We start from the raw sequence: 26,938 nt of genomic DNA on the forward strand, positions 1-26,938 counted from the left end.
GGGAGGGGAAGACTTCTTCAATATCACACCGTTCATTCGGTGTGTGTGTGTGTATTTGTGTTTCTTCGCACACTGTTTGGGGGAACACATAAGGGGAAAGTAGGTACTCACTTCGAGTGATTTTAATGGCATAGCAATCTTGGCCAACTTCCCCCATCGGAATCATGACCACCGCAAAAATGGCGCCATAAGTATGTATATACGCGTGTGTGGTTCTTCTACACGTCAGGGGTCCGTTCTCTTCGCAAGCGGTGGATCTGTGTAGTAGAGCCGACGATCAACGATGGATCTGTTTGAGGACTACCCAGTCCCAGACTATCAGGTATATCTCGTGAGCATTGACACACATAGATAGTGGGTCCAGTCTATTTTCGAGTCCTGGATTGTATGTGGTAATCGATGACATTCCAATAGCCCGCCTCATGTTCAGAGATTGATTTTCTTTGTGTCTTAACCGATATCCCAAGTGTTTGAAACACGTTTTGTGTCTCGTTTATGCAATCAGTGAGAGCTAAATTCGTTTCGGACTGTAACAATCTGTCTATTTCATGAACAGCTATTTCCATACCAAAATGACATGTGGGCGTGGTTATACGCTATGTTGGTTGACGTGCACTCGTTCATGGTTCATGCAATGGACGTAGATGCTATACTGACGAATTTTCGTAGAGAAAATGACAACCGAAGTTCTGATTGACTTTATTACCATAAGATCTGACCCCAAATTTATGACTGTGATTCTTTTGGTCTGCCACGTGTATGTTACAGTGCTTAGCTTACAGTTAGGTTTACGCAGTGAGATAAATAGCAACGGGAACAATAGTGTACACTTGTACTTAAACGTCGAAGCGTAATGATCCTGGTTAGGCCTATAGGGCATAACATAATACTCCTGCTCGGTCGGCCGGCTTGTTATCATGAGTCATGATATTGTAGTCATGCCTAGCTCGTAACGAATGCTTCGTCATAAGAAAACTCAAATATCCACTAATCATCACTGATAATTATATATATTGCGTGTATACTTACAGTAGTTCCACTGATTGTGCGGGTGTATAGTGAATTTGTGCTCTCAGTGATCACGGGTGCAATAATGTTCTGCACTAATCAATGGTAATAGGTTAAAACTATTATGATACCTTAACATCCAAACGCAAACTCACCGTTATACCATTAGCCTTCAAAAGTTTAGATAGTTTGCTGGCTCTTTCGATATCAGTAAAAGAATACTTACTCTTCTGGCGGTAAGATCACAAATGACTGCATTATTACGCGCTCTATATCGACTGGATCGTGATGCGTATTATCATCTGCAATTTATTTGTGCATTTACATATTGTTTGATATAATCATCTCATGTCTACGTCTGTGAGCAAGTACGTGTACCTGCAACATACAAATTGTACCTCATGATTATTTGCGCCTCTCGTATCTTGTGCTACATCGTAAAACTTTAAAACAATATATGACATTACACTTTTGACAAGTACTATGCCCTACTACTACTATTGCTGGTACATTTACTACTTTTACTACTTCTACTGCTGCTGCTGCTACTACTACTACTACTACTGCTACTACTACTATTACTACTACTACTGCTGCTGCTGCTACTACTACTACTACTACTGCTACTACTACTATTACTACTACTACTGTTATTACTGTTACAACTTCTACTTCTACTACTATTACTACTACTACTACTGCTACTACATGTATTACTTGTACAAATACTTCTACTACACTGTATTTCCTGTGTTACTACTATTATACATGTACCACTACAAACGATGCATTTACTACTACTACTACTGTTGTACCACTACATGTACTACTCCTACTATAGACTACTTAGGCCAACTACTTCTACAACTGCTACAACTGCTAATACTGCTTTTTGATACCACTGTTTTTTTTTGTTTGTGGGGGTGTTTTTTTTTTGCCACTTACTACTCATCTTAGCTGTCAAGTAATAACAGTTTTAGTAAATGACACTATGTGTGTCCTTATTGGTCATCACAGACGTCATTATTAATGACCAGTGCGAAGTATTTTATTTGAAGTAGGCATACCTACGTGTAGGAATGACATTGTTTTGCGACAATCGCCCAACTGTGCTGTAACAGGCTCACGTTCCTCGTGTAAAGACTAATATGAGCCTTTTAGGATGTAATTATTTGATACGAAAATTAAGATTTTAATTACATTTTCAAACCCAAACTACAATCCTATAAACCTAAAACCTTAAACTCCAACGACCTAGACTACACCTAATCATAGGACTCGGGAATCACTTAAAATTTTAGAGGATGAAGCACTTAAAAATTAATTGAAGTATACTTAATGTTACTTAAATTTAATTACATTTTATGTACATTAACATGTATGTATCTACATGTATGTATTATTTTTGGTTTTGGCTGGCTTTCGCAGAAGGAAGTGTTGCCGGCACCTATAGGGATCACACCTTTAGATATAATGGAATGTCCCTGACTGCTTCACAAAATCGTACCAAAGATACAAAAATACATGAAGAAAAAAAAAAAACGTTAAAAATCAGAAATGCAGTTTCGCACAAAACTGAATAACTGCAGACTTTGAGTATGAATTCCTCTACAAACTGCATTTTTGTTGGAAGATGAAAGCTTTTCTCATGGAATTTGAAGGGACTATATTTGATTGGGTGCATGTACAGAAAATAGATTATTTTTTTAGTGAAAAAAACTCGTAGTCTGGCTTTGCGAACCCTTGGACAGAGTTTGAGCAGAAGAGCCCCCTTGGAAATTTGATGGATGAAAGGGTATATCTCACTTTTTCAGGTTAGTGAAGATGAAACACCTCATTTCTCCCAGCTATTTTACATATTTTTTTTTTTAATTTTGAATTTTAACACATGTCTCTGTGGGGAAACATTTTACCCGTGTGAGACCTATACCCTAAACCCTCTTCTCCTCTTCCTCGCTAAACTACGCAGAGGCATACCTGAACTGTATTCCCTAAAAAAACGTTTCCTCGGAAAGAGAACGAATACACTCCATTTCACTGGCAAATATTTACCGTACCCTCGCCCCATAGCCTATGTGCGCAATACAATAGCCTATTTCAGACCCCTCCGCCCTTTCCACACACACCCAGACATGCACATCGAGATGTAAATTTCTTTTTCTGTTGACACACTTGACGACAGAATATATTACTATGAACTCGACTCGTTGAAAAGGACAATTCCCGACCAATTACATGTTAGTCTGAAAGAAAGAGTAAAGCTTTGTAGGCACAACATTAAAAGAAAAAAAAAAGGAAATTGATCAAAATCCGTATAGAAAGCATATTAGGGAAAGTCGTAAAATGACGAAATTTTGCTAATTTGTACAAAATCATTATTGAACGGTCAATATAAGTGAGATATGGTGTCATCGACCGCAACTTGCTATAGTACATATCACCTCACAATTTTTCATGTATCGTGTGCAAAAACATCGTGTACAAAAAACGGACGAAGATTCACATTTCTCCTTCAGACAGACAACGTTATGCCTTGCTGAGTAACTTTAAGATAATGATCAGTCAGATTAGGATTTGGGACTGGCAAGTAACTGCGTTGAAAACAAAACACACACACACAAAAAAAAAAAACATAAGTCATACAGAAACTTTTGAAATTTTCCAGGTTTTTTTGTTGTTGTTGTTTTTCGTTGTCTGTCTGAAGGAGAAATGTAAATCTTCGTCCGTTTTTGTACACGATGTTTTTGTACACGATACATGAAAAAATGTGAGGTGATGACATCTATGCAGACTGATTTGCGTATATTTGTATTCACTGTTCAAAATTGTTCAAGAACTGTCCACTTCAACATTATGTCACACATTTTTTTTTTATCTGATTTCGATAGAACTCTCGTTTTTATGCTTGTATGTATAAAGATATTTATCTTTGTTTGACTCAAGTTATCAATTTCTGGTCCAGACTCGTCCTTTAAGACTCTGCCTTCTAATAGACCGTTTTTTCTTAATTTCTTTGGTGTTGTTATTATTGTTATTGTCATCGCTTTTTTTTTTTGCATGAATTGCTGTTCCTTGTAATGGAATGCATGGCTAATATAGCTGAACGTATTAATCTATTGTGATTATGGTACTGAAGGACAGACAAACCCATGAACCTTTTGATTTACAATTATCGCCGTGCCGGATTTAATGTTCATCCATTCTGACTTCTGTTCTGAATGTCGTTGCTTCAATAAGTATCTTCCTTATGCAACTTGAGTTTACAGCATGTCATGCAATATCGGCTAGGCATGTTGCAGCTGAGGCTGTTCTAATATTGCTTAAAAGAAGCAACATTCCGCAGTCGATTTTTTTGGTTGATATAGAAATGGGTAAAGTGTATTTCGTCTGACGTTATACCTCATCGGTCAAGTCTATCGTTTTGCAAAGCTGATTACTTTAATAGCATAAGGCTGGATGATAAGATAAGTTCATTTATAAATGTCTCGACCTGCATATCCTCTTGTATCCTCTTACTGTGCAAGGCCTTTAGAAAGGGTTCCATTTGGCCTATATGGATATAAATGTGGGGCATGTTGCACTGGTAATACTGTCCGTCCTTAAAAGGGAGAGAGAGAGAGAGAGAGAGAGTCAGGTGGAGATAAGAGAAGTCAAATTTGTGCTTAGGAGTCTCCCCCCCCCCCCTCTCTCTCTCTCTCTCTCTTTGTATTTTTTCCATTGTGAAGTAATGTGCTTGAAACACCCCTTCTTTAGCAGCAGCAACAACAAAATTACTCCAGTTTTAAAGAATACGAATAAGATGGAATTAATGAAGTTGCATTTGAAATCACAATGTACTAGTACACTCTAATATACTGGAGTGTATACCCCATGGAAAGACACACAAATCGTGCACATCACGAAAACGCGTCTCTGGCTCAATAAAACTTCAAACGTTGTATCCACCTCATTAGCAAGGTCAGTGTTTCTGCTTGAATGAAATTCATGCTAACTAAAGGGAGTGTGATCTCAGCACATAAAAGACATCAATCAAACTTAAGGCCCAATTCTACAGCATGTTGGCTTTGAAGAGAAAAGAGAAAACAAAATGTCACAGGTTTCATCTAAACTCCTCAAAAAAGTCCTGCAAGCCCAATTTGATGTATCATATTTCTCTTAAAACTACATCATTTCATTCAAATGCGACATCATAAGGAAACCTGATTAATTTTCTGTACAACGACAACTCACTTGTTTACATTATGCATTCCTGGAATGCACAGTATGACTGAGTATGAGGAAAGGTCAAATGTGAAATGTTGCAAAATAGAGCAAACGTGTTATGTCAAACAGTATAATTCCCACTTGCTTTGTGGTTTCAGGCAGGGAATGTGCTTGAAAAGAATGCATTATGAGAATGATTATCTTTGGATTCCAGTCTTCATCCATGAATTAAAAACTGCAGTAGTATCTGCAGATTAAAGTTAAACATAAAAGTTGACCAAAAAGTCATCTAATGTCTAGGAAATGGGAGATTTTGAAAGAGCTCTCATTTCAGCATTGCTTATTCCTGTGGCCTTTTTTTTTCCATCAAAACTGTAAATTATCAAAAACAGAATTGTTGCGACTTTTCACCTTTGATCTGTCCCAATACTTAACGATACTCGGCTGTTTTGCACATTCCAGGAACACCCAATCATAGCAAGTGAGGTGTCATTTTAAAGATAATTAATCAGGCTTTCTTATGACATTATATTTAATAAAGATGATGTGGGTATAAGAGAAATATGATATATCAAACTTTAATTGCAGAATTTATTTTGAGGAGTTTATAAAGAGCCTAGGATAAGACAGTTGGAGAATTTCAGTATAAGTAACCACGCTACATGTGCAAATTTTATATATGTAATATGATGCCATTCCATACAGTTATTTCATTGATATTTTGCCCAAGCGCTTAGTGAATTACAGTTTTCTGTTATAGGAGACTCAGAAAAAGTTGATTTAACAAAAAGAAAAAAGCTGACAGTTTATTGTCGTCCTATAATAGCAGAGCAGCGATGACTTTGAGGAAAAAAAAACCGGCAACTATAATATTTACTAAATTACCGACAAAAATAGAATTTAGAGTACTTTTGTGTCCATGTCAATAACACAGTTTCGAGCTATAGAGGTGGTGACATTTGATTCGCGTGTGAGATTATGGGATACCATTTTTTTTTTTTTGTATTATAACTGGGTTTCACATTCATTCTTCTTCTTTTCTTGTCTTGTCTTTTAATTGAATTGACTTCTGTACACGCTGTCGAATTGCACTTTGATTGTTGGTTATTGGACCAGCACCTGAGGGGCTTTGCGGATGCTCTTCTTTTGTAAAAACACAACGGAATTCCTCACAAAATCAAACATGACCTTATGAATATGCCAAAAACCGTTAGCAGTGCGTACATTATAGTAATGTACGGGAAGTTGTGTAAGCATGCAGCTGGCAAGCACGACCAATATAACTGTGCAAACGCATTCATTTTTGGAGAATGCATAACCAAAACATAGAGGGTACGAAAATTTATACCAGCTCCAAAACATCTTTACCCTTCATAGAGTCCCCCACCCCCCCCCCCCCAAAAAAAAAAAAGAAAAAATAGATTAAAGAATTTGCAAACTTGCATAATTTCAGCTTTTCAAAAGAAAAACAAGCTTTGCTTCTGCCACGATATCCTTTTTTTAGTCTCGCCTGCCCACCACAACGTGTACTTTACTTGTACATGATTACACACTCACATGCACTTCGTTTATATGGGACTGTCCAGTATTTTCCGGGGCCTAACTGATAAACACAGCACTGTTTAAAAGTTCTTTTACTTTTTTGTGTGTGTGTGTGTGTGGCATGCTGCGGCGCGTTCTTTGCAGAAACGTATTTTAAGCCCCTTTCATGGATTAATGTATGTACGTCCAACAAGGTCACTTCAGGTTGAATGAGTCTTGAAAGGCAATTGAAAAACACCGCGGATATTAGTTCATACAAAAACAACAAAATGCCTTCCTGTCACCATAGTTTCCATTTGTAGGTTTGTTTGTTTATTTCGTCTTTTTTTATTCATGTTTCGTTGTTGTTGTTAATTTCTAGAGGAGAAAAAGCGTTGAAACCGAAAATAGATACGCGTGATACTCCCTCGCAGAATGCACCTAAACAATGACCCCTGTTGTCCTGGTATAGACATTTGCCAGTTATACCTCAGAAATTCTTTGAAACAATATTCAGCACGTAATCCGAGGGGAAAAAAAAACATAACACATGCAGAAAGAAAAACACAAAAGCAGAGGTAGGTAGTGACAGGCGGCAGACAAATGAACCGACAAATAAAATCGATAAACATGACGGGTTCAAGCGAGGCAGAGAAAGCGAGTTTTCAGTAGCTTCGAGAAACTGAAATTTATTGAAGCGAGAAGAATCGGTATTGTGTACGCGAACCATTGGGAGAAATGTTCACAGCAAAGGATGAAACCCAACCGGTGGAATGCCGTAATATTAGTAAAACACATCAATGAAAGTTTTGGGAAAATCCTACAATCCCTTCAAATGTTATTAGGTGGATGAGAAGACTACAATAATTTGTGACGTTTAGTATGGAAGATGATATAAAGAGATATAAAAAAGTGATATCTTCATTTTGCTAGCATAATGAATGAGCTGTCGTCCTACCTCTTTCAGAAGGCATGGTAATAATATTACCCTCAATATATTGTGTCTGTAACGAGTTGAGAGATTGTGTAATTTCCAATAAAAATGAAATTTTGTTGAATTTTCTTTTTATTTTCGTTATATCGTTGTGCACACGTGACGTTACCCATTACAGTAGTATTCTCGTCTTGTCCAATTTTCCTCAAATTTCGTTAATGTGTTCAACTAATATTGCTGCATTCACTCAATTCCCATGCATACATTAATAGTTATCTACATAGTATGGCCCTGCATCACACAACCACCCCCCCCCCCCCAAAAAAAAAAAAAAAAATCGCCAGACATGGATTTTAAGTTAAGGAAAAATTCTGAAAAGGCAGACTCTGAGCTTTAAAATGATGTATACCTCAGTAGAAATGGACTTTCCTAACCTATCTTTAAAATAGAGAGAAAGTACATACTCCAGAAGAAGAGTTTACTGAGAAAAGAGGCTGTGAAGTTTAGGATCTACATAAGTGCTTAATCTCCCACCACGGTGTGCTGTGTGCAGTGCATGAGACAATAATCAGGAAGTATAGCTCCATAACAACCACAATGAAGAGATTATCAGATTAAGCTGATATTATGCTCACTCTATGAGCACATTCTATTCATGGCTAATGCCAAATTTCAACGCAGTAGCAACAGCCTTTCAAAAGTTAATAGAGTTGAAATTGAAGAGTGTTGAAAGGGTTTTCAAAAAATCAAAAAAAAAGGGGGGTCTGTAAGACTTACCTAATCATGATATTCTACAAAAAGCAATGTTCTAGAAAACTTGCAGAAACCACAATTTCCCATTCGTGTTATGATCCCAAACTTCCATATAATGTAGAAGAATTGGTCTTTCAGAAAACAGAAAAACTCAAGATTGACTAGCTTGACCCATTTCACCTATTTTGAGTCCTCATATAAAATCAGGGTGTACGACTTTTTGTTGGTTTTGTGATGCACGGTCACATTTGGATTTCATTCCCTTGTAAATGGAAATTGTTCTACAAAAAATACCAGCACATTGTTAGCAAACTGGTGAAGAAAAGATACTATCAATTGTAATTGAAATGGCTCGATGAGCTCAGGCTATGAAACATTAGTTCATACTGTCTCCTTGCGACTAGTGTTATTTGGATATCATTCTTTCGGTTTTCACATTTCCATGTCTTGTTGATCTCCCTTCAGGAGGAAGAGGACCGGATGACGGGATACGAGACGATAGTGATCCCATATCCGAGGAGGGACGAACCGTTCGTCTACGATCAGCAGTATGGCGTCTCGAAGAATCGCGGAAGTAGCGTCATCATCAACGGAGCATACGGCCATCAGGCCATGCCTTTGAGAGGCAACACGTGGAACGCAAAACCTAGCGGTGGCGTCATCATCAGAGAAATCGACAACAACGACGAGTCACCGCGTATTGTTGACGTCACGGACGCAGATGACCAAGACATCCACAACCCAGATTATCCGCGATCCGAAACGGGCGAAAATGGGACGTCTCAGTATCCGACATTGCCGGCCACTGCGCAAGTCCATCCGAGTAGGGACTATTCTCGTCATGTCAGCATTGACGACGGTAGGCCGGATATCCAGAGAGTGGACCTCGGTGGGACTATTGGTGACGACGAACCGCCAAGGACAGAAATACCAGCACCACCACCGCCACCACCTGCACCACCGATTCCATCCCAGTCGGATGGTGTTCAATCGCAATCACCAACAGATGCCGACGCACCACCGACGCAAGTAGAAACAGCTATAGATGGTGCCGGGAATCCACAACCAGTTCATTCAGCTCTAAGGAGAGTCCTCCAAGCTATCACGGATACACCTCACAATGACCAATCAACTCCAGACCAGACGGATAACGATACAACCTCGAACAGACAAGATTCGCGAGAGACTTATACGCAGACTCGGCAGCAGAAATCCGCCGAGTCGCAGACAACTCTGGACCGCGGCACTCGGCCTCGATCGGGTGCACCGGATGACAGTCGCGGGATGGGCGATAATCATCGGCACTCACGGCCCCACGGCCCGTCAGACGAGCGTGATGGTTATCGAGGAGGGATGGAATACGAAGGTAATGCCTTTGGTCCGAGATTCTCCAATGCATATCTCAACGAAGATGAGCGCAGGCATCCCGGCAGGGTGTATCCCGGGAGGGATGATCCACGGAGATCTCAGCCAACAGTCATCGAAAGGATTGTCATCACAAGAGAAATCGACCCAAGTACAAATCGCCCTGTGGATTCCTTTCCCATGCACAACATGAACAGCCGCTCGAATATTGTCTACAACAACTCTGTGCGTACAAGTGGACGCAGATCTCGTGGTTGGGCAAACTGGCAAGGAAACTGGTCGCCGCGAGAAGCGGCTGACAACAGCGACCTGGTTGGTATCGTCGCCGGCATGCAGGGCGAAATGTACGATGAACAGCTGCCCTTTGATTACATGCCCGGAGAGAGGCCCGTCAGAATGGGTAGAACTAATCAGGCTTATGATATCAGTCCCGAACAACTGCGAAGACATCCCGATGTCGCAAGAAACTCGAGAGCACAAGCAGCGCCGACATCGCATCCGTTTGTATCCACCGCTGTGCCGCCCCCGCCGCCCTACACAGAGCGGGATGCCGGCCCCACTCGGAGCCGACTACCGTCGTCCCCCATGAGCGAGCCGGGACCCCTTCCCCTTGGTCGCAGTGAAAGGTTACGTTCCACGAACGCCGACAGCGACCGATCGTCCACGATGGTGGCTGGGTGGACACGGCGAACCCGGGTCGTCTTCGCCGTCATGCTCCTTCTCTGTGTCTTTCTCCTCCTCGCTCTAGTAGTGGTGGTTGTCGTCTATTTTACAGGTGAGAGTAATCTTGATAATAATATTCCTCACGGTCAGACCGAAAGGACAGTTATCAAATTCACACCCTCCTCCAAAATATGGAATATCGTGAAAATCACAACGATTAATTGCCTCATTATTTTCATTATCGTTCAGCAGCTACACGTTTATCCCATCAATGCATCTCCTAAACTAATACTACAAGAGAATATCGACAAGAGAAACCAAATTTGAACATAAGAGTAGGCCCACCGAGTTGATGATGTTATAATCTTGTGTTCTTGCTTGGGTTGGAGCCAGGTATACGAGCATTTAACACTCGGGTCAGGCGAGGTTGTTTTGAATCAGTTTCTATGGCGATTAATAAGACGACAGAAAAAGCAGACAAATCAACACAGAAATATGAAAGGTATGTTCTCCTTTGTTCCTTTCCATAGCGGGCCCAGGTGCAACATGCATAAATGACGTCATGTGCGATTCACCTCCTCTCGGATACATCATAGGTAAGAACGCCATAATTGTATCACTCACTTGAATTTCGACTCTTTCTTTAGGTACATTATTATCTAATGCGCTTTGCGGATGTAAGAGGTACATCATATATTATTATCTAATGCGCTTTGTGGATGTATTCATTTTCAATGATAATTGACTATCTGCGAGAAGAATAGGAAAATCCTTCCCTCCGCTTTATCCAAAATTACTTAAAACACTCATGGCAATGAATGACTGATGCAAACTCAAACGGGCTAATCCAATCGCTGGAATTAGCATGGTAGGTAGAGGAGGTCTCTTTTGTTGACTGTTTGAAGTGCATTGTCTCCCGTTGTCGGCCCCTACCCCATGCAGTAACGTTTTTCTGGTATGTTTCTTGTAACTCCGATCTTATTAATTTTTCGCCCGCAGACTGTTTCGTCCATATTCACAGACTCCGGTTAAAACACCGAAGTCATAATGAGGACAGTGTGTTACTGACAGACTGTCCACCATCCTTACGTCATCGTTCAACTCATTCAACCATAATGATTCCCTGCCGTGTATTGTAGTAGAGTTCCACGCCCGTCAGGCTTCCTAATGAGAAGAGGGTGCCGTGACGTCTGAGTATCCAGCGACCAATTGCAATGACCTTCCGAGATACTTATTACTAAAGGAGATTAATCATGAGCCAGATTTGACTTCTATTCTTCCCATGAGTAGATTTAGACGGAGAACAAACCTTGATGCCCTTGGATTATCATTCCTGTCGGTTTAGACTCTATCATCCTCGAATAAAAGAAAAAACGGGAAAAGTTAACAGGGAATGAAGGTAGGAGAGCAAAATTAGAGAAGAGATGTGGGGAAAAAACAACTCGTATATAAAGTGTCGACGCATTTGGCATTTGGTATAGGCCTAGGCGAAGACTATCCTTGTGATCCTCTCTCGAAGAACAGGAAGTGCGAATTTTCGGAAAATCTTCTTCTGGCTCCCGTCTCCACTGAACCAGTAAGTCTGACGGGCGTAGAACTACAATACACGGCAGAGAATAATTATGGTTGAAAAAGTTGAACAATGATGTAACAATGATGGGCAGTAACACACTGTCCTCATTATGACTTCAGCGTTTTGACTGGAGTTTGTGAAAATGGACGAGATAGACCGCGCGAGAAAAATAAATAAGATTGGACTTAAGAGAAACAAATCAGTGAAACGCAGCTGAATGGGGTGGTGGTGGGGGGGGGGGGGGAGGAGGGGAGACAATTCACTTCGAACAGTCAACGGAATATACCTCCTCTACCTACCATGCTAATTCCAGCGATTGGATTAGCCAGTTTCCTCTAGTATTTGTATCACTCATTCATTCTTGATTTACATGCCAAACTGCTGCCAGTTTCACCAAGAATTAAACTACTGTATACTGGCGTAGTATTAAAGGCTCGCCCAGGCAAAGCTGTACCTCTTTGTTTAACCAAGGAGGTATTATTCTTGGTTTAACTGTCATGCCGTTCGATTGTCTTTCCACAGCATACATACCCCCGACATCTGCTGATTTGTAGTCTCATTCTTTAATTTGTTAGGAAAGATTTTGTCTGTTAAGGCCTAAAATGTAGCAACGAACGTGCAACGATTTTAGGTCTTATCATCAATCAGTTATGCTTGCTAAAAATGTATACTTCTCTGATTGCTTTCTCTCTGTATAGCTTTCGCCATCATTGGTGTACTGGCGATGATCTTCATGTTTATCGGCGTGGCGCTCTGCTGTCTGGCCTGCCGACTGTCGCGGGAGAAGAGGAGACAGCAGTACCACTTCACCACGGGCCGGTGACGACATTCCCTGCCCAGCTCTGCTCGTCGAGCACTGCACGCAGCATGCACCGCCGCGCGTCGGATCACCTTCATTCACTAAATGAAGAGATTTCTTGCAAAATGGGCTAAGCGCCATTTTTAAACATTTCAAAGTTAGTCAAGAATCAGATAGAGCAAAATTAAACCTTTCCGGCAATAGCTCACTTGTAACATAACAAGGAATATTTCAGAAGATATGATTACAAATACCTGTATTCTCGTATTATTTTCTGTTTTTAGCAGCTTTAATCGCAAATATCTCAACTTAACAAGAATGGAGTTAGCTCGTTTTGCAATGAAACTTTTCAAATCTATCTATCTGTACCTAGTATTGATCTGTTTGAATTGTTGACAATCGATAATATTGCCAACCATTCGTACTTATTCGCAATCTTGTGAAATTGCTACTACATTGTATAGTAGGTAGATTTACCAACTTCCCAAATCTATGATTGCCCCAGCCCAACAACCGACAAGAACGTGAGATATTGATACCACCACCTATATTTCTAAACGATTTCCCGTTTTACATGCATTTACTGAAATCTCACTCCTGTAAATCGACAGTTTGCTCTTAATATCGACGAATGTTTCTTTCATAACAGCAGCTTTCAGTTAAAGAGTTTGTTCGCAAAAACCGATAAGTCCATTTTCGAAGATTTTGAAGTGCGGTCTCTGTCATAAAGTACAAAATAACCCCTTTTAAATGATATATTGGTCACTACATATAAAGGTACATTTTTGAAGTTATGGTCAAAAGAAGCAAAAATTATTATTCTCTTGACCTTTAATCGCAAATTATTATCTCCATTTGGCAAATATGGACTTATCGGTTTTTGCAAACAAAGTCTTCAGTTGGAAATTTGTTCCATCTGTTTTTATCTTTTCCTACAGGGACTATTTCCTTTAGCATGCGTAGGGTATAAGTATAACAATGCTATAACCTCTCATCCATCGACATGATTGTGATAATATTCTCGAAAATTTCCAATATATTGACTTAAACTAAACAAAATCCTAGAGCGGCGTTATGAGGAGAATGCCAGGTTTTGTACTGCTCATTATAGCAATTTGGTATCTGAGTGGACTGTCTTCACGAAGTTCAAGCAGGGCTGTATAAAACAATGACGTTCAGATCTATTTCATTGGGGAGACAAACTTTGAAACAATCCCGTCACTATATTGTATTTTGTATTATTTTGCTGTCATCAAATATCTACAATACTAGAAGACAGAAACAGAACTGTCTGTCGGTCTGCCGTTAAAGGAAACCAAAACCCACAGAGCAATATGGATTGAGTGAAAGCAGCAACATTATAGAACACATCAGTGAAAGTTTGAGGAAAATCGGACAATCGATGCAAAAGTTATGAATTGTAAAATTTTGGTGTTGAAACCACTGGATAAGGAGACTACTCGAGTTTATGGCATTATATGTGGACAAAAACATAAAGAAAATTCAACATGACTTCACTTTTCTAGCGTAATGAAAGAGCAATTGACTAACCACTTTCAGAAAGCAGGGAGAATAATTATTACCCTTAACATATGCCAGGATAAAGTTGATGGAATGTGTAATTTTCATTAAAAACTTGATTTTTGTGGAATTTTCTTTATAATTCTCTTTATATAGTTGTCCACCCATGACGTAATGAAGTCTAGTAGTCTTCTTATCCAGTCATTACAATACCAAAACTTTAAAAATTCATAACTTTTGCATCGATTGTCTGATTTTCCTCAAACTCTCACTGATGTGTTCTACTACTGTTGCTGCTTTCACTCAATCCACGTTGCTCTTTGGGTTTTGGTTTCCTTTAATAACAAAGCCAGTGGCCAGCTGTTTGCATATAGGCCTATAATATGTACTGCATATCCGCTGAGTAAACCACGCTGGCACAACAAAACAATGTGACTTATATCACCTACATGCCTGTCTTACAGTTCACGATATACTCCACAAACTGATGTAATAGTTGCTGCAAGTTTATTCTCTTAAGAAGTTACCTTCATGACATATTCTTGAGTAATTTTAATCTGAAATAATGGATGTACTCCGAGCGTCATCAGACTTACTGAGGATTTGATTTGAGCTATATCAAAACAGTCCAAATTCAAGACTCTGTCTCCGTCACATTAATCACAGCATTACTGTGATATAGATAAGCCTTCGCATAAAAAAAAAAGTTGAACAGATTTTCATACTCAACGCGCCGTTAAGTATACTGTCATATTTACAAAATAAACCAAAGGTTTGCAGAGCATTGTATATTGGAATAGCAAAAGTGTCCTCAGACGTACTTGTAGATGGTTATATTCAACAGAATGTGTCTGGAAACCTTTCATATTACCAGGGAAAGTGTAAAGAACAATAAATGCATTTAACATATTTACTTAGGATTATGTTTATATGTAGATGTATCCAAATGTGTAGAGAAGACAAAGCTTATGCGTTACTCTTTTTTTTAATATAGTGGATGAGTTGACCCCAAACTGACCGGTGTATCCTGGTCATTGTCTCACACAAAACTTCCAACCAATCAAAATGCACAATTGATAAAAGCGCCTTGAGATAGACCAGCTAAACTTGTTCGAGTTGCTCGGCTACGTTAGTTGCTATTGTTATAGGCATTTAATTTTCCCGAAAGGAAGCCCTGGGTATTTAGCATTCATAATGGAAAATAATTATAGATGAAAGCAATTACCACAAAAATCCTTGACGAATATTGGCTGTTGTTGTGCATGGCAATAACGGTGATAAGGACAATGTTAACGGTTATGATTATCATAGTAAGCTTGTTAATGATATTAAATGATTTTTGTCGCTCTTTTATGAGTTCAATCAGCATGATCATTACCAGTAAATATTTAGACATCGTTTTTTTAGTTATAAGCCATGTACAAAAAGAAAGCACAGCTCCCCTAAAAAAGAAAAGAAAAAAGAGATCGACTACAATGTGCTCATGGTGCTCTACGGGTGAGTCGTGACGCTTCGCTTCTCCAGAAAACAACAATGATAAATCTAAAAAGACCTCTCCTGTAATACGAATCGCATATTTTTGGATGCAGTGCATTCATGCTTTTAAATAGTAGAAATACGTCAATCGAAGTACCCCATCAGGATGGAGTGTGTTTCCTGGAGTCGTTTAATCCGATGCATGGATACAATGGTCCCGACGCCATTGTAATAATGAATCATGACATTAAGGTAGAGACATGTTGCACCTCGTCACGATTTAGTAGCTTTGATTGCAGTTACCCACAAGCTTGTTGGCTTTCAACGCGTCAACGATTGTACCTTCCTTATGCAAGTAGCACCAAGGAAATACGAAGACGTGAGACTGAAACTGTCGACAGACAATGCTCCAAACTTGTTTAACAGGAAATCCGGTACTCTCGCAATATTGTCAATTATCATTAGGATGTGAACTTAATCTTTGAACGAAATGAGTAACTAAGTATAGAAGACAATGTTCATATAATATCATATCTGTCAAAACATATCTTATAAACGGTCTTTCAGTAGATATGGAGTTTGTATACTTTTATATACATATACTTTGTTTTTATAATCATGAAATGCCAAAGTTTGAAAGAGTCTATGCTTGCAATTATTCCGCAAAAATTAGTTTTTATATGATGCAGGACGCTAGATAGGTAACTACTTTTATTGTAACTACTATATTGTAACGAGCATTTATTTTGAATATGCATCATATTACAGACATGAATGTATAATGTACTTCCCCAATAAAATAAGTGATAAATGTTACGAACCGATGTGTCTAAAACTCTGTGTATTTGTGGTTTAAGCGTGAGATTGTTTCTGGTGGCCGACGACGTCTTGATACCATGGACCTTACACATGGACTGTTCACGACAGTCTTTCTTTGATGTAATGATCGTCACCGACACATGATTATGTGCATCTTAATGAGTACATTCAGGTGTCTGGTCCAGAGTAACGATTGTAAGATCATGTATCGTCCCTAACAAAAGAATCCTCTCCCTCATTACAGTCTTGTTTCGCTGATGTGCCCTTTTTTCAGACGGAAATATCTTTGAATAAATACAGATAGTGAGGAGCAGTAAACCTGAGATCATTACAAAACTTGTGTCAAAAGATGGGTAATTGCTGATTCGCACATTTTCGCACACGCATAAGACCTTGCCAAATGGCAAATATCTGTTCTCTACCATCACCGTCCCTTTTTGCTCTGGAATAAGATGGAGAAAAGTGAAATATTGAGATCACAAGCGACAATCATTCTGCCAAAATGTTAGCTTTCTTTTAAAACTGCCTGCTTCTCCAAAGCGAAATTGTTTGAGGTATGATTTTCTGACATACACCACAACTGCACATTCACTTTACTTGATTTTTGTGAGTTATTTTCTTCTGCGCAATATAGTTTTAGATTTCTCGAATTTCCGTCTTGCTCTTCTCCCGGCTTGCTGGCGGTGACGACGATGGGATCAAAAAATGAATGTCCTTGTATATTAGGTCCGTGTTGATACCAAGTGGCCGGTCTTTGTAGGTTTCATCTCAGTTTTAGTCTAAGACAACCGTTGCGTTGAACTCGTACGTTATTAAGCAATATGCAGGAGGGGGTGCACAACTCCCTTCCCCCCCCCCCCCCCCGTCGACAACGCACAAACACAAACACACACACACACACACACACACACACCCGCACACACACACACATACAAGTTTATATATTAGATTATATATATATTATAGAGAGAGAGAGAAAGGAATATATACATACAGTATATATATATATATATATATATATATATATATATATATATATATATATATATATATATATATATATATATATATAGTATATATATATACTGCCAATATAGGCCTATAGACAGAAGTAATGAAACAAGTTCACGCGGTTGACTGCAGGTTCATCCGTATTTATTGCAACTCAGTTTCATGCAATCTCCATGAGGTGCAATCATCAGGCAATCTTTATAATAGGATATAATCACCAAAATGTGTGTGTGTGTGTGTGTGTGTGTGTGTGTGTGTGTGTGTGTGTGTGTGTGTGTATAGATAGATACTACACACCATGACTATTTTTTACATTTTCATCAGGTTTCACGTCAAATATACGCCTGTAACATAATTACATGCGTTTTAAATGTCGATACAGAACGTTAGCCAAAAATGACCAAAAGGCTTGACATTATGGGAAAAGATGATACATAACATCGATGGAATAAAACAAGGCGGTCAAACAAGATGCTCCAGGAAAAGATGGATACGGAAAGAGAGAAATAATTTTATTTGCTTGCTTGCTCTTGAGTAAAAATTCATGAAAAAGTACAGCAGGTGCGTATTAGAAGCTGGCTTTATCTCTACTGGCCGGAATATCAAAATGAATCGTCTCAATTTTACCATTGTATTCAAAAGCTCTGATTTGCAGTGAAAGGCATATCTGAAGGATAAAAAGCAGCAATCGATTTGCAGTTTTTCAGTTAAAAAAATGGATGGCAATCCAATCATTCATGTACGTGCAGTGTAGAGGTCGAAAGAACTGTCGCCATTCATAATGCACGAAGATCCGCTGTTGACTGTTTTAGCGCGTGCTTGTCGGAAATGCAGATATACAAAATCATTCATGCACGCTATATTTTTTAGGCCGTCCTGCTGAACGAGTCGGGAACGAATCTTTCGCAGTCAGTGTCACGTGGCTCTGAAATGATTATGAGATGCAAGAGATCGCAAGCATTTAATCGTCTGACTTTCAGATGAGGATTGAAACAGCCAGTAATAGCAACTTCAGTTGAGGGTGAAAATTTAAAAGTCCTTGATACTATTAAACTCTCGGGTGTGATAAATATGAAATAATGATCCCAACAATGCTGATATATTAACAATGGCGCCAGTAAGTTTACAAAGCAAACGCCCCTTAAGTCTCCTGCTTAAGATACCGCTTAAGATTCAGTCATTTTCTTAAAAATAACGAAAGTTGTAGGTGTGTATATCCATCCATCATATCCTATAGAGACCGGACACGGAGGTGAGAGGAGTTGTAATGGAAGCAAGGGTATTTAAGCATTAACAAGAACATTACGAAGGTTGACAGCACACTTAACAGATTTACATAGACAAACAATTTCATATTCGCACACACGCACACACATTCACACACACGCACACACACGCACACACACGCACACACACACACACACACACGCACATACACACGCACGCACACGCACACACACCTTCATGATTATGGACACAGACTGATGATCGCCTTTTCCCGTTTTACCTATTGTATTCCCGAAATCACTTTCGTTTCATTCTCGCAGCTGAGCATGACAAGGCATCCATTACGGCAATGAGCTCATCCAGGGGCCCGTTTCATAAAACTTGTCATCAGTGACAAGTTGTCATAGATGTGACAAGCTACTGAAATTCTTGCATCTGATTGGCTGAGAGCAAATTTGTCATAGAAATGTGGCGGTTGTCACTAGTTTTATGAAACGGGCCCCAGATTGCCAATTAAGCAGTGTCTGACATTCGTCAGATCAAAACAACTCGTCACCATCGACGCGTACTAACACTCTTCTTATCCCCGTACAGTCACTGACAGTCAGAACCTTGAAGTACCGATTTATACCCGTCTCCCTGTGCAGTCACAACTAGCACCATCAATTGCTGCTTTCCAGGAGGCCGCCTTACCTGTCATCAGAGGGATGCGCTCTCATGTAGGCTACAGATTTCACTTACACATTACCTTTGTACTGCATACTACATGTGACTGTTTAACTTTGATATACTAGAGTATCCTGCTGTCTTACCGCCATCCAAGTTTGGCTTCACGGTCAAGCTGCGTTCTGGAATATATCTTCAAGGTTTAAGGTTCAAGGCTAGTGTGGTAACCAGGGATCGTCGAGATAAAGACGTTCATGGAATCGTTTTCGTTTTATTTCATCTGTTAAGAAATCAAGGAAGGACGTTTGCACATTCTTGTTAATTCATTTGTCTACAATAGCAACAATGGTGAGTATTTTATTTCATGTTATCGTCTTTCATCGAGTTATGAATGTCAGGCATCTTGTTTTTGATGATATAATGATATTTCCGTTATAAAATTTGCCTATTTTACAACGGAGTACTGTGCGGAGTTCAAATCTGGCTTGGCCGTTACGAACATTAAGGAACAGACTTGGTAAATGGGATTTTAAAAACAAAGAAAAATGTTAAGTACTCTTTGATAGTATCATGTGTGATTATCTTTAGTGCGTTTGTATATTTTGGGTCGGATATAACTTTTCATTATCACATAATATTATCTGCATGCTCAAAGCGGAAAATTTGAAGTGCCAAATGTCATTATGAAAATGATCCTTCAATACATTCTGGCAAACATGGCAAAGAGCGTCAAGAAAAAGAAAGTAACTGGTTTACGATATGCACAACTCGTTTGTCTTAAATACTCGTAGAATTGTTTCTCTGTGCGCGTGTGTGCGTGCGTGTACGTGTCTGTCTGTCTGTGTTGATATGTGATTGTATTGCTGATTTCACGAAGAAATCAAGTGTCAAAATGTATGAAAACATGGTTCCTATACGATAAAGCATATCAATAATGATCTAAAAAGACTTTAAAGCTTACTTCTTAGTCTTGACAACGTACATTCTAAGTCATTTATTGTTTTGGACATCTTTCTGTCACAGTCGTTTTTTTTTTTATTTGTTTTCTAGCGGACCATCCTTTCATTTGGTCTCTTCTTTGCCAACGCCATGATAGGTAATTATCGCTACTGATTAAATTTCCTCTTTACGAATTGAAATGAAATGAAATACTAAAAAAGTGTGAAAGTTGAAAACCTCTGTATCATTATTACTTTCCATCTCTCTCTCTCTCTCTCTCTCTCTCTACCTACCTACCTATTTCTCCCCACTTTTTTCCTCTCTCTAGCACTATGATATCTTTACATCTTTTACATGGGACAAATAAAGGTGTAGCTCAGAGTTCATTTTGTTGTTTCCATAGTTTTGAAAGGTATGCATGGATTAGTAAGTTAGATCGTAAGTGAGTACACAACTCATTTCGCACTAATTGGATTTAGTTTGAAGTTCTTTTTCTGTTTTTCGTAATAAATTCATAATGTTTCACAAAGAAACAACAGCAAATTTCGATGGATGTATGCAAAACAAAAATTAAAAATAGCATGCAGATCGGCGACGCAGTTCAGGAAGATGAAAGAGACAAAAAAAGACATGAGTTATGATGGCGATTTCAATTACCTGAGTTCCAACAGGGGTTAACTTTTTGGTGGCCACGTTTGTAAACCAGACTATAGTTCGATGTCTTACAAACAATTATTGTTTACTGCAAATTTTGTCGCGACGCACAACCGCGCACCAACGAGTCTGTCTATGCCGCAGTGCACTGAAAGCGACGTGCTGTTACTTTGGCTACGGTCACATCAGGGCGGCGTCCGGCCGATTCGCAGCCTGCTCGGTCGCCGCCGGAATTTAGACATCGCCTAACGATTTTGTAGAAGCCCCGAACGATGCCCGAGCCTTCTGCCCTTTCGATGTCCCGTTGTTTGCCGTCCCCTACTTTTCAGAAATCGTCCGGCGGCAGCCGCTGAACTTTTTTTTTTTCTTTTAAAATAAACCACAATTGTCTTTTTGAAATCAAGCAAATGCTCAGCGGCTCCGACCATCCAAATTTCTTTGTTTAGTCATCTTTCTTTGTACCTTCACACCACGTAGTCAGTTTACCTCTCTCTCTCTCTTCTTCCCTGCATGGCAGAAACTTAGTGCAGGGATTCATTTCGGGTGTGAAATGAGAGTTAGTTGGATAATTCCGTTTTTCATGCGTACGACCAGTGATGACTAAATATAGGTTTTTCCGCCAAATTTCATCAGATTTACATTCGAATTAATGAAAAAGGCGTTCAAATTCAAGCGATTTTGGTCACTGGCTCTAATCTCACGGTTCATTTAATTCTTTGAGTATTCAATTTTATTTCATGTCATTTTTTTAATTTCATTTCATTCAATTTAGAGAGAAATTCATTCAATTTAAGGAGTCAAAGGTGACATTCAATTTCGCACCAGCTTGATAGACGTTTAAATTCGTGCCCAATACCAGTTTTCAATTTCATTTATAGGAACACAACTTCGCACTTTGAACGTTCGAATTCAATTAACATACACAACTTCTACGGGCCTTTTTTTCATTGTCATAAACATACGATTGGATTATATAATTTCATTTTCATGTCAAAGTCTCTATATCTTTCCTGACGACCTTTCTGTCACTTTCAATTCATCCCTAACAGTATGGATGTAAAATTTAGGAAATAACCATACCCCAGAATATCTTAGGGGTCCTATACGTCCAAATCCATATCGATCCATTTCGTTTCCATTCCATAGTTCCCCGTGTCCATGTCAGTAGTTGCCGCAATCGGATCAGCTGTAGATAGACCTATTTCACCAATGACTAAAGGGTTACATCGCCAGTTTTGCTGGTTGTTAAGGTCATGCTTCACCCACTAATTCTGTCCGTATTCGCGATGTTCACGATACTCTGTAATGTAACAGCGGCTAAAATCGTATATGAATAAAGTTGAATGAATGTGTTTGAAAGTGGGATAATACGAGTTAGTAGCAAGTATAGGTAAAAAATCACAAGTCAAGGTATATCAAATTTGCATATTCAAACAGCTGAGTACTATAAATAATTAAAGCAACAACGAAAAAGACTGCCCATACTTTGTAGTTGTTTGCCTTATCGTGAATTTGAATTACAACGCTCTCCACGGCGGTGCTGATGCGAATTTAAATGCGTTGAATTTGCATTTTTAATTTGAATGCCCTTTTTACTCCCTTGCGCGAGAAACTCATGAAATCGCATGCTGATGAAATTAAATTGAATGAACTAGTTACACTTTTTTAATGTCGATCTCGGTTATCTTCCAAATTCATTCGAACTGGAATGACCGCATCGTTAAATCGAATGCAAATGTGATGAAATTGGGCGGAAAACCTATCATCAATCATACAGTATGTCATTAAAAAATCCACTTTTCGCACTGATAACACCCAATATGATTAGACCATCTAAATGCTACTTCAGGGTCTTAAAATATAACATTTTACCTCTATTTTACAGAAAACCCCATTCAATTGGTTCAGCGGTCACAGAGAAATGTGGATTGTTATAAAGCATGTCATGAGTCTGATTCTTTCAAGTTTAGCACTTGGATGCTCTTGGAAATGCAAATTTGTAATGTATGAACACAATAGACAGAACTTGACTTGGAGGGAAGAGATTTCTGACATGCTCTACAAAATTCCTCATTTCTCTTTAACCACTGAAGGAAATCAAATGGGTTTTTCTGTAAGATGTGGGCATTGAGTTATAGTTTCATACCCTGAAATTGTATTTGGATTGATTCACTATTCTTAAAGCTATCGTTGCGGAGGGTACCATTATATCTTTTTTCGACATACGGTATAATAATTTGTATTGTATTACGTGTTGGGATGAACCCTAAAAGCGTTGCTTTTTAGCATTAATCCCTATTTCCAGTATTTCCGTATACTTATTTTTGCAAATTGATACTTTTACTTTATTTCATATTGTTAATGTAATTTGTGCATACACTTATAGTATGTTTCTGTTGGAAATGGAATGTAAAGAAGAATAGATGAATGAATGAATAAAAGATGGGCCGGGCACATAATGACGGAAATTGTTCACGAGTTACCTGAAAACATGATGTCACTACCCCTTGGCAATGAACAACAATACTTTTGCCTTGGATCTGAGAAGGCAAAGTATTCGGAGGTCTACAACGCGACTAATTGCACCTCAATATAAACTACAAGAACGAGATTTACAGTCCCAAAGTTTTTGTGCTGTTAACCTGTGACACCATTGATTTGGGCTTAGTGGTTCATTCATTCATTCATTCATTCATTCATTCATTCATTCATTCATTCATTCATTCATTCATTCATGCATTCATTCATTCATTCATTCATTCATTCACTCATTCATTCTAGCGTATGGCACAAAGTGCCTGGTTGATACCGTTTGCTGTCTATTGCTAGGGCGATCAACTTCGAGGGGTTGGTATCATTCGCTCGTCATGCCCGTTTTCTTGTGTGGGTGGGTAAGGGAAACATTTCAAGGGGTCGGCACCCTGCTCTTTGCGATGAGTGAATGAATGAATGAAGTGGGATCTTTTTCTTTTGCTTTGTGATTAATATCTTTCAACGTCTTTGTTGTGCTTGTATAATTTGTCACAAGAGAAATACATGAATTACGTGTCAAGTGGAAAAAGCATGTATGTGAATAAACAAAAATGTCATGCTACCTTATCCTCCTATAGAGTTTAATTCACCGAAATGATTAAACGTGAATTTACAAGAACATAACGAATTTAAATACTATAAACCTCAGTTATGAAATCAAAATGAATTATAAGTCAAAATATGAAACCAAATAGTTTTTCGCATAAACTCTACTTTCACTACATTTTCTATTTCCTGTTTAATTGTATGTTTTTGCTATCCTTATTATTTCTTTTCATTTATTACGTCTTTTTGGATAAATGAGTAAGAAGTAACGAAACCATGTAGGGTCTACTGTATTTCGACGTAACAACGCAAACTTGTCGCAAAGTTTATTTTTCATCTTATACGCCCAAAATGATCTGCCCTTGCCTTCCCTGTCCTCCATGTTGTCATAGCGGCGCGGCGTCCTCTTTCGCGCGGGCTACCTGGGCGCTGGGAGTGGTCAGGCAGAGGCTGCAGCTGCCTGTTTCGCTTTCCACTGGGGTATAGACCGTGGTTGACTTGCCTCTGTCCCTCCGTCTGCCTCCTCCAGACAGCTCAGGCTCCTCCTCTTCCTCGTCTACTCCCTTGGTTTTCTTCTGTCTATTCGTTTTTATGAAATTTGCTTGTCTTAAACCGCTAAACGGCGCTGCTCGATTAAGTCGGTGCCCGGGCTGTTGCCGCCGGGCACCGAGTGTGTTTGAGTGGAAAGGATGGAAAGTGAGTAAAAGTCTCAGAAATTTTAGAGGAGAAATCCAGCCCAAATATAAGTTAGTCTGATAAGAAAGATTAAAATATTACGGTGTAGATTTGATCGACATAAGATGAAAGGAAGTTTTGACATCTAGAAATTTCACTAATTTTTCAGGAAACAGTTCTTGAACGGTCAGTATGAATGTGCAAGTGGCAAAGTGAGCATGTCATTCCTTCCCAACTTATCATATAGTTTGTACATAAAATTTTGAAATATCCAGATTTTCATTAAAACGCAATAATATGCCCGAGGCTCAAATCCTCGTACATCTAACTGATCACTATTCTCAATAGTCCACTATTCATTCCGCACCCGCGTACTGACTATGAGAAACGCTCCGTTTCGTACATAGCATGCTCTTTATACAACAATCTACCAAGTACTGTACAAACGTGTCCATCACTGTCAACATTCAAAAGGCAGCTAATGCCCCAGTCACATAGTGCTTTACGATGGATTACGTCCGCCGCGGATAGATAAGAATGAGTGGACGCAGGGGAATGCAGCGTGGAAGCAGGGGAACGCAGCGTGGACGCAGGCATCCGCAGGGACGTATGTAGACGTAACTGTCCGTAACTCATCCGTAAAGAAACGCAAAATGACGTCGCCAAACCTGCGAAATTTTGAAATGTTCAAAATTTCGCAGAGGGACGCCACGGACACAAACTTACGCAAGTAACCGTAACCAAACGTAACTATCCCTAACTGAACGTAACTACCCGTGGCTTGGACGCAGACCATCCACAAAAAATATTTACCTTCCGTCCGTTTGCGTTCGCTTACGTCCACCGTAAGTATCCGAAATTAACCGCAAGTTAACGTATCACAACAGTTTCGCCCGCTTACGGATATTTATGGACAGCAGTACGGATGTTGCGGACAATTACGTCCTTCGACGTTTTCCGTTTTCCACTCGCATGGGAACACAGAGACTCGTGGGAAGGCACAACACTCCTGTTGCCAAGCTGCAGCGCCTTTACCTGAAGGAATGCTACAACACAGTCGGAACGGTGGAGAGGCAGAACTGCATGGTGAAATTATGAAATTTCTCCCACAAAAATAATGGTCATTTTAAGTGGCACCCATATATCATGTATACTCATGACATCGGTTGACTCTTGGTGCTGAACTTTTTTTCTTGTACTCTTCGAATGTATAATTTTCGAAAAAAGCAATATTTTGGGTAGGGGATGGGGTGATAGCATTTTATTCACTTTTCTGGCCGGGGAAGGTGTGGGACAGGGGCAACTAAATAAAATGAGAACGAATTTAGTATTTCTCTATTGTCTTACCCATGCACTTTACGCTCCATCGAATGTGTATTACATTTTTTTTATAATAATAATAATAATAATAATAATAATAATAATAATAATAATAATAATAATAATAATAATAATAATATTAATAATGATAATTATAATAATAATAATAATAATAATAATAATAATAATAATAATAATAATAATAATAATAATAATAATAATGATAATAATAATAAAGAACATTTAAATTGCACAGCTACTATTGCGCATTATACATGACATGCATGCAAGAAATTCAAACAGAAAATACATTACTTCAAGAGATGACTTGATATTGTACTTGGGTGTGGGAGGGGTGTTTGAAAGTTTTGATGTCTTTTTTTCCTGTAAATTTGATAAGCATTGCTTTATCATAAATATCTCCTTAAAGGGGCATTCCGGACGATTTTCACAATTTCACATCATGTAGTACATAAATCAACAGCTTCATGTATAGGTTTGTAGAATTTATTATGATTCTTGAGCAGAGAAACAGTACTTTCAAAAACCTTAAAGTATGGTGAACGAGACATCAAAATCAAGAAAATTATATTAAAAAAGGTGTCAAAGCAGAGGGAAATGTCTCCTAAAACAGATAATTAATGTGACTTATTAAAAGATATTCTTGCCACTGAGAAATCGCGAGTTAAAACTGACTGATTTGCTTCATCGATATTAGCCCCGGAACAGCTGT

At 38.9% G+C, this 26,938-nt stretch overlaps 1 protein-coding gene across 1 annotated transcript; it reads left to right on the plus strand.

Moving 5' to 3' along the window:
• Positions 1 to 198: 198 nt before the first annotated feature.
• LOC140239506 (uncharacterized) lies at positions 199 to 12,843 on the plus strand. Its single transcript, XM_072319337.1, has 4 exons — positions 199 to 322; positions 8,885 to 10,559; positions 10,978 to 11,043; positions 12,719 to 12,843. The coding sequence occupies exons 1-4, from the start codon at positions 284 to 286 to the stop codon at positions 12,841 to 12,843; spliced, it is 1,905 nt and encodes a 634-aa protein (XP_072175438.1). The 5' UTR covers positions 199 to 283.
• The last annotated feature ends 14,095 nt before the right edge of the window (positions 12,844 to 26,938 follow it).

This window comes from Diadema setosum, chromosome 16 (assembly GCF_964275005.1).
Source record: "Diadema setosum chromosome 16, eeDiaSeto1, whole genome shotgun sequence".
In the NCBI taxonomy this organism is placed as follows: domain Eukaryota; kingdom Metazoa; phylum Echinodermata; class Echinoidea; order Diadematoida; family Diadematidae; genus Diadema; species Diadema setosum.